The sequence below is a fragment of the Palaemon carinicauda genome, chromosome 12 (genome assembly GCF_036898095.1).
Source record: "Palaemon carinicauda isolate YSFRI2023 chromosome 12, ASM3689809v2, whole genome shotgun sequence".
Classification (NCBI taxonomy): Eukaryota; Metazoa; Arthropoda; class Malacostraca; order Decapoda; family Palaemonidae; genus Palaemon; species Palaemon carinicauda.
This window is the reverse complement of record NC_090736.1, coordinates 6,117,525-6,132,524: the sequence shown is the minus strand read 5'-3', so window position 1 is coordinate 6,132,524 and position 15,000 is coordinate 6,117,525. Positions and strand designations below refer to the sequence as shown.

The window sequence follows — 15,000 nt, the reverse complement described above, 5'->3', positions numbered from 1 at the left end:
TTCAGCTATACTGTACAGCAGGTTTTAACTAAGAGTGTACTGGGAATGAAGTAACCAAGTTAAGCTATACCTTTGCATTCTGGAGCCTTTACGTAAGTGGTTGTAGTAGTCGTAACGAGGTCACCCTTCGATGACAAGCTCTGGCTAGTGGCACTGGAACGGAGAGTAAGGTCTGGAAGGTCTGCTCGGTCTAAGAAAAGAAACTAAAAAGAAAAAAAAATTGTATAGTTTTATAAATAACTGAATTGGTTTAAAAATATCAAGAAAATTGTTTTACAATTTCCACATTGCTGTACATCAGTACCCAATCTTTCACGTTTAACATTCCTTAATGGCATTAGACATGAAATTAGTTCTTTTGTGTACCCCAGTCTTCTACCATGTCTAGGTATTGCAACTTCCGCACAAGAGGTTAATGCATTTAAACAATACAGTCCATGGGCTTCAAACAACAAGAGAAAGGGAAAAATTAATTCATTGACAGGTATAAAAGATTAAAACTATTCCTCATCATTACACTGTTCTCAGAGATCATAATTTCTTGATTTTTCATAGGCCATCTTCTCCATAATCCAAACAGTTATTTTCTTAATTACAACTTGATATTCTTTACAATAGAGATTTAAAAGTTTCATCATTCAAGTTACACAGTGATCATTATGTATACTGTAAATCCTATTCATGAACTAGGTTCCTTGTTCTAGAATCTAGCCTTACAGTTAACCCTTTTACCCCCAGGCTATTTGGAAATTTCCAACCCTTAACACCCAGGGGTTATTTTTTTTTTTAAGCACATTTTGCGGTAAATTTTTTTTTAAATTGCTCTAACAGCCTTAATTTTCGTCATAGAGAGGTCAGGTTGGTCTCATTCTCTTAAAAAATGCCTCAAGTTTCTCAAAAAATTATAAAAAATATGCAAAAAAAAAAATTTGAATAGCAGTTTTTTGCAAGGACGTACCGGTACATCCATGGGGGTAAAGGGATGAGTTTTGTGAAATGTACCAGTACGTCCTTTGGGGGTAAAAGGGTTAAGGCCTTGTAGACCACACAGCATTTAACCCAAAAAATAATAATACAGTAATGTATTGTACAACTATTATCTAACTATCACCTGCTGCTTCCTCCGGTGCCTTAGATGACCGCGGAGGTAGCAGCAGTAGGGGACTCAGCAGTATGAAGCTTCATCTGTGGTGGAAATGTGGGAGGTTGGGCTGTGGCACCCTAGCAGTACCAGCTGAACTCGACTGAGTCCCTGGTTAGGCTGGAGGAACGTAGAGAGTAGAGGTCCCCTTTTTTGTTTTGTTTCTTGTTGATGTCGGCTACCCCCCAAAATTGGGGGAAGTGCCTTTGGTATATGTATGTATGTATCATCTGTAAAGTTTCAAATAACTAAAATGCTCACCTCAACTGTTAAAGATCCTGAAACTTCATCATCTTCATACGGTCTGCACTGGAGGGGAATAATTTGTCTCTGAGAAGGAGTTGCCACCAGCTCTTCAATGCCAACAATTCCCAGGCCCAAGAAATTTCCATCGATTTTGTCGTAAAGTTCAAAAAGCAATTCCAAAGTTCCTTCACTGAGATCACTGCAAGAAATTTTGATACACATAAAATTTCAGTTTATCAAAAAATTCAGACATTAACTGACTCTTTAAAAGTAACAATCACTTCCGCAACAAATACATTAAAAAGGGTATAATCAAGTACGGTATTATTAATTTAAGTACAGTATTTCAAATACTGCACAGATAAATGTAAATTCAGCTATTCAGGAAGACTGTATATTGATGACATCTCACAATGCAAAAGCATTTGGAATGCTTGAGAAATGTTCAAACAAGCTGATGACCCAAGGTGTCAAACCTCAATGGAATTAGAATATTGACAAATATCTTTGGAGCTGAAATTCAGACAAGAGGCTTAATCAATATTTTGAAATATTGTAGCTAATAGCACTCATCTTGGATAGTAAATGGACAACAGAATGATCAAAGTTCACTGAAATGATAGATACAGTAGGGAATAGTTATATTGGCATACTAATAAATGAACAGTATTTTGCTTCGTTTAACCCATTCAAGTATTTTCTTTTTCTATCCTTCAAGTCTGTTCTCATATATACCGTAAAAGAAAAAAATGAGAATTTATCTAAACAGCTTCACCTTATCAAAAAGACTGACAACATTGTCCCACATTAACAAAGTTTTCTAGTGAAAGGATGAACTCACAAGAGAAACTGCTCATCCCAGAAGGGCGAACTGGTGTCTTTTACAACAGCTGTCGTAAACTTCTGAGGTGGTTCGTCCATTTCCACAACTGCATAGGCCTCTGAAACATCTAAAAACACAAAACAGGCTTAGAAAATGGACAATAATCATCCAACTGCAATTGTAGAATGAATAATCCATTATACTACATCTGCCTAAACACATGATTACAAGTTGAGCATAGTTTAACAAGATCAGTTGCCCATATTTCTACTATCAAAGGACAGGTACAAATGATTTATTCTTAAATGAAAGGTAAAACTGGAGCAAGACAAGTTGAAGATGAGTTATGGCTAGGCAGGATGCAACTCATGAGAATGGATTTAAAGTAAAAGACAATGTAATACGGGTGATAGCACAAGAGATAGTTCAAGAAACCTTATCATTACTGCCCAAGGGTGCTGAATGAGACAGATACAATATATGGTACCTTCTTCTAAATTGTACTTTGAATAGACAACCCAAGAACCAACACTGTTTATCGGGGAGAATTATCATACACTAGCAACAAAATCCTGCTAGTGTCTTCATATCAGGGTTCTTAAAAAATATGGATGAAAAGTAAACTATGATTTGTATATTTCACTTAATAAAGAAATTTTCTAGGCAACCTACCAGATCATTAAAAGAAAAACTATTGGCACTGAACTTACCCTTGTCACAGCCTATCCCAACAGCCTTCACAATCTTCACTAGAAGCCGTTTGCCGTTGAGTCCAGGTATTCCCAAGGGTTGACTTTGAGCCGAAGAGGAAACATTTGCGACCTAGAAAAAGTAATGGGTCATTAATCTAATTGTAATGATGAAATCTTTGGGAGAGGAATGTGTACTGTATGGTGTATAAGAAATTGATCTGAATTGAATACTTGTTACGGTATATCTTCTACAATATTTCTTACATTTAAAAGTAAAAAGCCCAAACATATGAAAATAATGACTTGTTTGTGGTCAGGGATATTAAAAAGATAGGGGATGCCTGTGATCACATCAAAATCATTACCCTTTAAATGAAAACTTGTTCTTTAAATATGTAATTGTAAAAAGATATCAAAGATAAGCCAGCATATCACTAAACCATGCAAGACTCAATTCGTCTCACAGCTATATTTAGATGAAACATTCATGTACAGTACCATAAAATACTGTATATCTGTACTGACAGTATCTGTACACTTCCATTTTTCCTGTATGAATATCAAATATAACAGTTCTTCAACTTGGGTATTTCAATTCATAAATTATTCCTTAACCATTTACTATATACTACTGTATACTGTACACATAGTAAAAACTTTAAAGAGGACGGACAAAATGGCTGTACAATAGGTTAATCTGCGCTTTTAATTATACAAAAAGAACTTATTTATTGGGTCAGTATATATTTTCTAAAACTTGAGACTAACTCGGAGTACAGTAACCTAAATCGCAAGTAATCTAGCTCAGCATGATTCTGTACATTAAATATTTTAGTAAGCAAATTATAATACAAATACTCTACTGAACAGTGTTTTTTCACTATTTTTTCCAAATTGTCAAAAGATGACTACCATCTTTCAAAACTGTCAAAATATATGAACCCGTTAAAAACTTTTAGCCTAAAAAAACCCAAATGAAAATCCCAAGGTTAAAAAAATATTAATATGAAATACTGCAACTAAATACTGCCATTTCCTAAAGATCACCTCAACTCTGTTCTATGGGGAATTTCATCTAAAGAAATTTTTCTCTGATCTTGATGAACATATTCCTACAAATATCTGCCCATAAGATAAAACAAAATATAAATATACCATACTAAAACCATGAAAAGCTAATAATAGGGAATTAAAATCTTTAACAATGTAAATATAGGTTGTTAGAAATATGGAGTGATACTAGACATGTCACAAAAATAAAAAACATCCAATTAACAAAAGCCTGGAGAAAAAAAAGCATAGAGTAAAAGTACCATAGAAAAAGAAAAAGATCCTTCAAGTCACAACACATAGCTTGATACCATAAAAAGATAAGATTTTCCTTAAAAATCCCAGTACCTTTCCTCAAGATTAACAACTGATAAACCACATACTGTATAAATAAAAATTCAGTGACAGCATGAATCCCAAAAAAACTGTATACTGCACAGTATCAAGTGAAGTACAGTACAGTAATACCCTTACAAATAAAATTCACAATTGGATTACAAGTAATATCTGACAAACAAGAATATATGTATATTAATATCCATATTTACAGTAAATACACATAACTTCATTGAATTTACATTGAACATGTATACTGCATCTTATAACCATAGGTGTACAAATGTTTCCCATAGTAAGTACCAGATTGCATTACAATGCCACCATGCACAGTTAGCTCTACAATATTCTTAAAGAATACAGCTATGTAATTTCAAACCACTCTGTTATGTGAAGTGGAACATAAAATGACTGCGGAAAAGATCGGCTCCGCTTTTTCTTGTTTCCCATGCTTATTAGTTGAGAGCTTACCATGCAGCTGGTGGAGAACAATTCACATACAGAATAGGCATTAACACCCGTTGCATAGTGGTATCATCCAGTGAGATTTAATTCCTCTCAAATTTCACATATGTTATCCAAATGAACAAAATGTTGTTGATAAACTGATAGCTACCTTTTTCAAATTACCAAAATCTCTCAGGATACTATTTATTTGCATTATTCAAGAATATAAACACAATGTTTGTTTAAGAATATAGTTTATAAATGATGATACGACTAGCAACAGAAACATATGCTTTTCACTTGACATATAAAAAACTTCCCGAATGCCACACAATGCCCAACATATATGCCACATGGATAAGTGTTTGTAGGTTAGCATAGCATGACCATATTTCCCGGCGAAAGTTCCACCAATTGCAAAAATGTGTGGGTCTTACCACCATGGATGTGCCATGTACGGGATAGGTAGACAGGTTTCGGCTCCACCGAGGCAAGCCAGACGTGAGTGACGAGTCACTTGTTGATTCATCCCTGGTAATGTACTCATATGAGGAGCCAGGGGAACTGACTCGTTGATGTGTTAGTGCACGAGCTGTGTCAAGCTGAGTTAGTGCATCCACATTAACAAATTTGGTAGTTAGCAAAGGATCTCCTGAAAATTCCAAAACATTATTTGTTTCATTCCTACCATCACTTTCAAGGGACTGCTTTTCACCTACATCAATACTATCTGAGGGATAAGGTTTCTCTTCTTGGGATAAATGTGCTTCGAGTTCGTTAAAGCCCCTAGAATCTGCTTCTAACTTAATTTCCCCTACGCAACTATCAGCAGATGACAAAACTGGATTTTCTTTTCCTTCTCCGCTTTTATCAATTAGCGTAGGTGACGGTTCATTTCCATCAAGACTACTGTCTGAGTGAGTTGCCTGTTTCACTTGAAGTGTCTGAAAATACAACATGGATAAATCTGAGAAGCTATGTGTAACTGATGGTGCCTCAGTCTTGGAAGGTATGCTTGCTTCCTTAGATGAAGGTATTTGTACTTCTGTAGTTGGGGGTGAATAAGCTGCTACCCTTGTAAATGAATGTGTTTCTATAATTGAAGGTTCTGATACATCGGAATACTTAGGTAACTGCACTTCAGCCTCGGGAATCTTTTCTATATCTGTTGACCTCCAGTTACAATCCAGAAAATCATTTCTTTCATCTGGGAAAATGTCTTGTTCTTCTTGGAAAGACCCTTTCAATTCCTCTTCTGAGCCAGTAGAGTTACCTACCCCAGCATCACTAAGAATGCTTGAGGATCCACTATGACCATCATATTCATTAGCACCAAATCTCTGACTTTCTCTACTTCTATCAATAGCGGTCAGGTCTAAATCATTCTTGTATCCAAAGAAATTGCTTGGATCAACTGTAACGTCTTCGGAACAGATCATCCCCATCAAGAACTTAGATTTCGTACTCTGAAAGCCAGATTTCTCGTCTGTTGCTTTTTCCGAGATTAAAGATGGTGACCTTATGTCGTAACTTCTATCAAGAGAATATTCCTGTTGAAAATCTTGGGAATCACCAATTGAAAAGGAGTCTTCGACAACAGCTGAATCACAATCAGCTTCTTTTACTGCTCTTATTAGGTCATCAATCTTATTAAAGTCAATAACCTCAGCATTATCAGAATACTTTCTGTTAAATGATTCTTTTGATAACTCTGTCATATTTGAACTACCTATATTTGATAACATGCTCATATCAGATGTTTCTTCTCTATGGAAGTTCTTTTCATAGGCTTTAACCTCAATACCAGTGTTATTCAAGACAGAAGAATAATCCTCAAGTGAGGTAGTGTCATTTTCATCGTCGGTTTCAGCAAGGGTGTCAGAGAGTTCACTTAATTTTTCCATACCTTCAGCTGGGTACTCATCAGAAAATTCATCTTCAGTGTCATCACATTCGCTTGTGTCACTTTTGAAAAAGTCACTAGAAGAGTCTCCTATCACTTCTCTAACAGGGTATTCACATTCCTCTGCAGATACATTTGTTATAACCAAATCATGTACCCCACCTGATTCATTAGTATCATTTGGCAAATCAAAAGCAGGATTTCTGAAAATTAAATCGGTTGGATCCGGAGTATTTCTGAGGCTACTTTCAGTCTCCACAACATAACTCGCCTCTTCATCACTAGAATGTTCGTTTGTTTCAACACTGGAGGAGCTTTTAGTAGAGTTCGTAACATCAGATTCCTCCCTCAACAATGTGTAAGTGCTAGAACGACTGATACCATGTACATCATCTTCATTTAAATCTATTTTTCCCTTATATGGAAGTTCCTTGACATCATATTCTGAGGAATCAGTTTCAGATTCATCATCAATGCTCCCATCAGACTCACTCAGAGTTTCATCCGAGTCCTCGTTGGTGTCATCTGAATAAATAAGATTCCTTTCATTTGTTTCATAAACTTGAGCAACTTCCCATGATAATATTTCAACATTTTCCTCAGGAAGAACAAGTTCTGATTCTTCAAGTTCTAACTGCTTGAAAAGATTGTCAGTAAATTCATTTAGACAGATCCTCTTTTCAGGTTCCATAGTTTCCTTCCTTTCAAAACCATAGGTGGAAGCAGCAAGCTCTTTATTTAAATCATTTTTAAGAAGTTTTTCCTCCTCATTTTCCTCTGAGGAATATCCATATGCTACAGCTTTTTTAGCACACTCGCCTTCAAATTCACTTTCACTGTCGTCAATAAACTTGATATTGTCCGACAAGCAACAGTTCAAAGAAAGATTTTGTGTAGTGTCTGTAACATGACAATGTGTATTGAGAGTTTTGCCTTTTTGGCATGTGCTTTCAAAATTCAAGTCAGCATGCAAATTTGCAAAACTTTCTTCCCCTACAAGCTCAGTTTCATTTTCCCTAAGATCTGTATCTAGAATAGCAGCATTCCTAGGAAAAATAAAATCTTCCGAGAGTCCATCACCCTTTCTACAGTTTCTATAACTATTTTCTGCAGAAGAAGAAGAATGGCTAGTCTCTCTGCTTCTGTCAATTTCTATTGCATGTAAAGCAGAAGCAAAGGGGGTGTCAAGCTCTAAAGATGTTGAGGCACAGGAATGGAGGAGGTCTAAATGGCAATCATCAGGTGAATTAGCAGCATCAATGAAAGGAAACACACTAGGATCATCATGAACTGACTGGTTATTTGGAGGGGATTGTGAGAGGGTTTGAATGTCTGTATCCTCCTGGTCACACTCAGAGAGGTCACAGGGCACACTTTGTTCAAATGATGCAGTCTGAACACTAGCACCAAGCTTATTGTTTTCATGTGAAACAGAAACCTTAACTTCCACTCTGCATGCTTCACTTACGAATGGTCCCTTCTGTAGGCCTGGAAGGGCTGGTAAAGGCCCAAAACCTGAGGTACCAGTTAAAGACTTGTCAACAAATTCCATCTCCTCTAAACGTAGTTCCTCCTCCACGTCTTCCTCTTCTTCATCCTCTATTTTCTTTGGTGGCTCTATCACAGGAGTAGCAAGAATACTGTCACGTGCACTACCATTCATTCTCCTTATGCAAGGCTCATCATCTGCATTGCTAACTACAGGTTCTACTTCATCTTCCATAACTTCTTCTATAGTCAATTCAGATCTTGGCTCATCAATGAGCTTTGATCTGTTAGATGCTATAAGAACAAAATTTTTTGTTGGCGAAGGCGAAGCTTCTTTGAATTGTTCCTCCGCTTCCCCTACATCTATATTTTCATTAGACACATATTCATCAGCAGGAAGCTCTGTGGCAGGGACATAATTTTCTTCCCAAGATTTTTGCCACTCACTCATGTCATCTGCATCTATCTCTGTATTTTCAAGAGAAGGATATTTGTTCAGATTTCTAACTATAAGCTGTTCTTCACTAGTAGTTAAAACACCTTGTCGAGATAAGCTAGGAGCAAAGGAGAGTGCTGTGAAAGACTCCCCCGCCTCCTCAAGTTCTTCATCACGGTGTAAGCTAACAGGACCAGGCTTTTTTTTACCAACTTCAGGTGGATGTGTTTGTAACTCACGTACCATTGCATCGTAGCCCACTGGGATAATTTTGTCAGGTGCCACTCTTGCTCGTCGAAATCTTGGGAAGGTACTAACATTCTGGAAGTTCATTTCAAGAACAGAATTACGGACGGCTGATGTGACAACTTCCGAGACCACATCCACTATAGACTGCTCATGCAATCCTGTCAAATTATTTCGGATTCCTTCCAATTCAACGCCAACCTGTGAATAAAAACCAAAGTTTGTTAGAAGGACGTGAGGCTGTTCTAGAATTGTACACTTCAATAAGGAGTCAAAAAAAATGTACCAGGAAAAAATACCATATGAATCTTGGCTTTGCTAAGTGATTATCCCATACAGTAATACCATGCTTTACATCGGTTCGATATATGCAAGTTCCCAGTTTATGTCTCTCATCCTTAAGTACATGTGTATTAGATAAAAAAATAAAATCAACGTCACGTCATTTTTCCCAGACCTTACGTCTGTTTCTACAACATAAAATAATGATTAAGTGCTGTACTGTACAGTACTGTATTTCCTATGGAAGCTTATTAATGTGGGTATCTGGATTTTATAAAACGACAGCAGGTTTTCTGGGCTCCACCTGTGCCGCTCGGTGAAATGCTCCTTTAGCATCATTTCTTAAGTAAAGGAGCATTTCACTGGGCGGCACAGGTCTCTCGCCCAGAAATAGATTTTTCCTTCGTCAAAATCCCTTAATGAGTACTTTTTAAGAATTAACCTTATGAGAAAATCTGACCTACATTGAAAATTGCCTTATGTCGGATCTCTTGGAACTAATTACCGACGTAGAGATGGGTATTACAGTATACAGAAAAAACAATCAACTATAAAAAAAGCAAATTAATTACCGATTAATATAAGACTATCATTAAGAAAAGACCTTTAGCTTTCATGAAGCTTCCAAACTAATTATACAAAGGACATTACAAACCGATATCACCTGTAGTCCCAGTTTCATCATACATCTTAAAGCAGTTGAATTACTAAAGGTTTACACGGAGCTTGCCGTGTATTAAGGACGCTGTAATAAATGGAAATATAAGATAAGAGAACTTAAATCCTAGCATGTAATAAGGTAAGCAAATATAAAAGGAAACAGCTTGGCCAGTGATGATGTTCAATTAATTCTATCTATATGACCCAGAGCTAGGGCCAGTGAGGCAGTTCAGTGTCCAAGGTGAGCTTGGGGAAAATCATGCAGTTACATTATGAGGTAAAAGTTAGATGAAGTTGGACAGCAAATTGAAAGAAGGGAAGCGAGAACAGAGGCAAGTTGGAGGACATAAAGCCAGTGCAGCTGAAAAATCTGGTAATATTTTGGTTGAGACCCACCCTGCGCTATTACCATTTGCCAGTGCATAGGAGCTTGATGTTTTTATTTTTCGCAAGCTAAGCAAGCGCACAGCGGAGCAAAAACCATTAGACTCAATTGAAATATTACCGAAATCTAATTGTTTTTGCTTTGCCATGCGCTCACTTCGCTCGCGAAAAAAGAAAAACATTAAGCTCCTATGTACTGGCAAGCAGTAATGGCTGGGTGGGACTCTATAGAAATATTACCAAAAATCTAATTAATGCCAACAGTGCACCGCACGATGTCACTGACAGCACAGTCCTCCCAATGGATTATCTTCCCCCAATGAAAAAGATATTAGTTTCTGGACATGGCCAGTAAAGCCCAACACGCATATTGCAAAGTTATGACAAATTACCATAGATATACAGATGGAGAGTATGCTATCTTTGCCAAATAAAGTACACATCTTTTTTTTTTTCAATTAAAATAGAGGGTAAAACCTGGCAAATAGTCTTTAAATCAAGATAAAAATTTACAGCCAAAAAAATACTAGATGAAGATATTGTACTCAATCAAGATATGTTTAAGAATTAATATAAATTCTAATGTGAGATATACTGTACAAAATTCACAAGGCAAATTAAAATAAATTAATAAGAAGGAAGACTAAAACAGACAAATAGTCGTTTAAATAAAGATTAAAAATTCCATCAAAGTAATGCAAAATGAAACTTTCATTATGTGAAAAAAGAGACAGTCGTTATATGAAAAATGAAACTCATTATAAGAAAAAATTAAAAGCTCACTATATGAAAAAATGGAACTCTCACTATATGAAAAAAGAAACACTCATATGAAAAAAAAAGAAACTCATTATATGAAAAAAGAAACACTAATTATATGAAAAAATGAAACTCTCATTATATGAAAAAGAAACACTCATATGAAAAAATGAAACACTCATTATATGAAAAAAGAAACACTCTTAATATGACAATATGAAACTTTCATTACATGAAAAAAGAAACCTTCATTAGATGACAATATGAAACTCTCATTATATGAAAAAAGAAACACTCTTAATATGACAATATGAAACTTTCATTACATGAAAAAAGAAACCTTCATTAGATGACAATATGAAACTCTCATTATATGAAAAAAGAAACACTAATTATATGAAAAAATGAAACTCTCATTATATGAAAAAGAAACACTCATATGAGAAAATGAAACACTCATTATATGAAAAAAGAAACACTCTTAATATGACAATATGAAACTTTCATTACATGAAAAAAGAAACCTTCATTAGATGACAATATGAAACTCTCATTATATGAAAAAAGAAACACCAATTTTATGAAAAAATTAAACTCATTATATGAAAAAACTAATTATATGAAAAACTGAAACTCATTATATGAAAAAAAAACACTAAATATATGAAAAATTGAAACTCTTTATATGAAAAAACCACTAATTATATGAAAAAAATGAAACTCATTATATGAAAAAATGAAACTCATTATATGAAAAAATGAAACTTTCATTATATGAAAGAATGAAACTGATATGAAAAAATTAAACTAATATAAAAAAAGAAACACTCCTTATATGAAAAAATGAAACTCGTTATTTGTAAAAAATTTTAAATCTTTCATTGCATGGAACGACACGCTTCGATATGTTTCCAGGGCTATGAATACCAGCCTGGACACACCACCACAAACAACAACACCCCACTACAGTACCTCGGGCCAGCCATCAAACTTCACGACGGCTATCAGCTGCTCTGTGATGACTGCTATGTTGAGTCTACCCAGGATTGGGTTGATGCAACAAGCGTATTCGCTCTCCGTTGTCACGTCTCCTTGCGTTCGGGTGGTTATCAGGCGCACGTACACAGTGGTTTCGCAGTCGCAGGTTATTGTCTGGAAGATGATAATAATAATAATAATAATAATAATAATAATAATAATAATAATAATAATAATAATAATGATGATGATGATGATAATAATAATTATAATGATAATAATAATGATAATAATAATAATGATGATGATAATACTAATTATAATGATAATAATAATAATAATTATTATTATAATAATTAGGATGATAATAATAATAATAATAATAATAATAATAATAATAATAATAATACTACTACTACTACTAATAATAATAATAATAAAGTAGGCATGCTTGATGGTACAATCGGGCACACTTGTCTATTTTCCCTTATTTCCTTTCCTCACTGAGCTATCTTCCATGTTGGAGCCATTGGACTTAAAGCATCCTGCTTTTCCAACTGAGGGCCAGGCTTAGCTTGTAATAATAATAATAATAATAATAACATACCAGTTCTTATACAGAATGTATTAAGTTAAAAAACATCAATAATAATAATTAAATGTGTTTATACACTGAATATAATGAGCAATAACGAATAATTTAAACCCCAATAGTTATTACTTTTAAACAATATCACAGACTGGATATCTTCAATAATAATAATAATAATAATAATAATAATAATAATAATAATAATAATAATAATAATAATAATGAAGAATCAAATATTTCCTACCTATTAAGGTTGATCGTTATTTTCCTTGCCATATTTGACACTGTTTTATATTATTATTATTATTATTATTATTATTATTACAAGCTAGACTTAACCTAGTTGGAAAAGCAATAGGCTATAAGCCCAATGGCTCCAAGGGAAAATAGCCCGGTGAGGAAGGGAAACAAGGAAATACATAAACTACAAGAGAACAAACAATCAAAATAAAACATTTCAAGAACAGTAACAACATCGAACCAGATCCTTCACATTTATACTATAAAAAAAAGAAAATAAAATAAAAACAAGAGGAAGAGAAATAGGATAGAACAGCAAGCCTGAGTGTACCCCCAAGTAAGTGAATTCTAACCCAAGATAGTGGAAGACCATGGTACAGAGGCTATGGCACTACCCAAGACCAGAGAACAATGGTTTGATTTTCGAGTGTCTTCTCCTAGAAGATATGCTTACCATGGCTAGAGTCTCTTCTACCCTTACCAAGAGGAAAGTAGCCAATGAACAATTACAGTGCAGTAGTTAACCCCTTGAGCGAAGAGGAATTATTTGGTAAGCTTAGTGTTGTCAGGTGTATGAGGACAGAGAGAATGTGATAATGGGCCAGTCTATTCACGTTTAAAGGTTTAAAGGCTGCTCATGAATGGAAGAGGCAAGGGACAGTGACATTGACCTATCAAAAAGGACAATGCCCTGAAAATTTATAATAAATACATATGATTAGCGCTCAAGCACTTTTCCATCCAAGCTAGGACCAAGGAGTGCAAGACAATGGCTGCTGATGACTCAGCACATAGACCTATATGCCCCCCCCCCATCCTTAGCACATAAGGATGGTGAGATTGCAGAGACCAAAGGAACTAACGAGTTTGAGCGGCACTCGAACCCCATTCTGGCATTCACCAGTTAAGGACGTTACCACATCGGCCACCACACAAGGTTCCAAGAAAAGGTTTCCAGGTCGGTTTGTTGAACTAAGCATTTCTTTAAGGTTAACTTGGCTTAGCCTTTGTATCTCCTCTTAGAACCAAAACATTTTTTTCGTTACAAAATTTGTTTTGGGAGCTGTTCTTCCCTAAGAGGAACACGAGACCAAGCCAACGTGGTTGGTTGACGTTTAGTGGCTTCTATTTCGTTCTCGAATCTCTGTGTGAATCAGATGTTTCCAGGAAATGTGAAAATGTTGTTTGAGATGGCGTCGATATAGTCCAGACCTCTGCAACATAGGGAAGAGTTGAGATACATACTGCTCTCTACACTTAGATTTTCACAGCCAGTCTCTAATATTTGTTCGGTAAACCCCTGGTTTCCAGTCTGTCAAAAGCACGTGTGGCCCTATTATTTTACCCTGGCGATCTGCCGGTCGGATTTGGGGGAGCCTATATGTCTACAAGCAGAATCACCAGCAGCCATTGTCAGGCCCTCCCTGGTCCTAGCTTGGGTGCTGATATATGTATACTGTAGATAGTCAGCCTCTAAGGCATTGGTCTGCTAGCTAGGGCATTGTCACCGTCTTTTGCCTCTGCCATTCAAGAGTAGCCTTTGAACCTCTAAAGATTCGTCGATCTTATTGGAGGGATTCATGACTTTATAGGATACAAATATGATATAGATTTTGAATCATATTTACATTCTACTGTAAATAGTAACGCCGTTCAATTAGTTCATTATGCATGTTGCATAAGATTTTTCATAATTATGACCATCCTTTACATTCAGATCTTACTGGACAATTCCATCCTGTTCGTAATACTAGGCAGGCAGCTAATTCTAATAGCCAGGCTTTCTCCATCATGAGGTTCAATACTACACAGTATTCTAGAAGTTTTATTCCAGCTGTTACCAAGTTGTGGAATGATCTTCCTAATCGGGTAATTGAATCAGTAGAACTTCAAAAGTTCAAAGTTGCAGAAAATGTTTTTATGTTGAACAGGCTGACATGAGTCTTTTTATAGTTTATATGTGACATATCTGTTTTGACGTTGTTACTGTTTGTAGAATATTTATTGTTAGTTTGTTCTCATCATTTATCTATTTCCTTATTTCCTTTCCTCGCTAAACTATTTTTCCTTATTGGAACCTTTGGGCTTGTAGCGTCTTGCTTTTACAACTAAGGTTGTGGCTTGGCTGGTAATAATAATAATGGAAATGAATAAAAAATATATAAGATGAAATATATATATATATATATATATATATGTATGTATGTATGTATATACTGTAAATATAGAGTACATATACATACATAGACACATTTACACACATATATATATGTATGTATGTATACATACTGTATATA

General features: G+C 35.3%; 1 protein-coding gene across 2 annotated transcripts in view; it reads right to left on the bottom strand.

Moving 5' to 3' along the window:
- Positions 1-15,000, bottom strand: part of LOC137651186 (uncharacterized) — a 21,719-nt gene that overhangs the window by 3,028 nt on the left and 3,691 nt on the right. For both annotated transcript variants that reach the window (XM_068384336.1, XM_068384337.1), the window contains exons 2-7: positions 11,866-12,045; positions 5,173-9,009; positions 2,921-3,032; positions 2,229-2,337; positions 1,403-1,586; positions 71-203 (exon numbers count right to left, since the gene is read on the bottom strand). In XM_068384336.1, the coding sequence (XP_068240437.1) occupies positions 71-203; positions 1,403-1,586; positions 2,229-2,337; positions 2,921-3,032; positions 5,173-9,009; positions 11,866-12,045 (4,555 nt within the window). The remainder of the gene's footprint in view (positions 1-70; positions 204-1,402; positions 1,587-2,228; positions 2,338-2,920; positions 3,033-5,172; positions 9,010-11,865; positions 12,046-15,000) is intronic.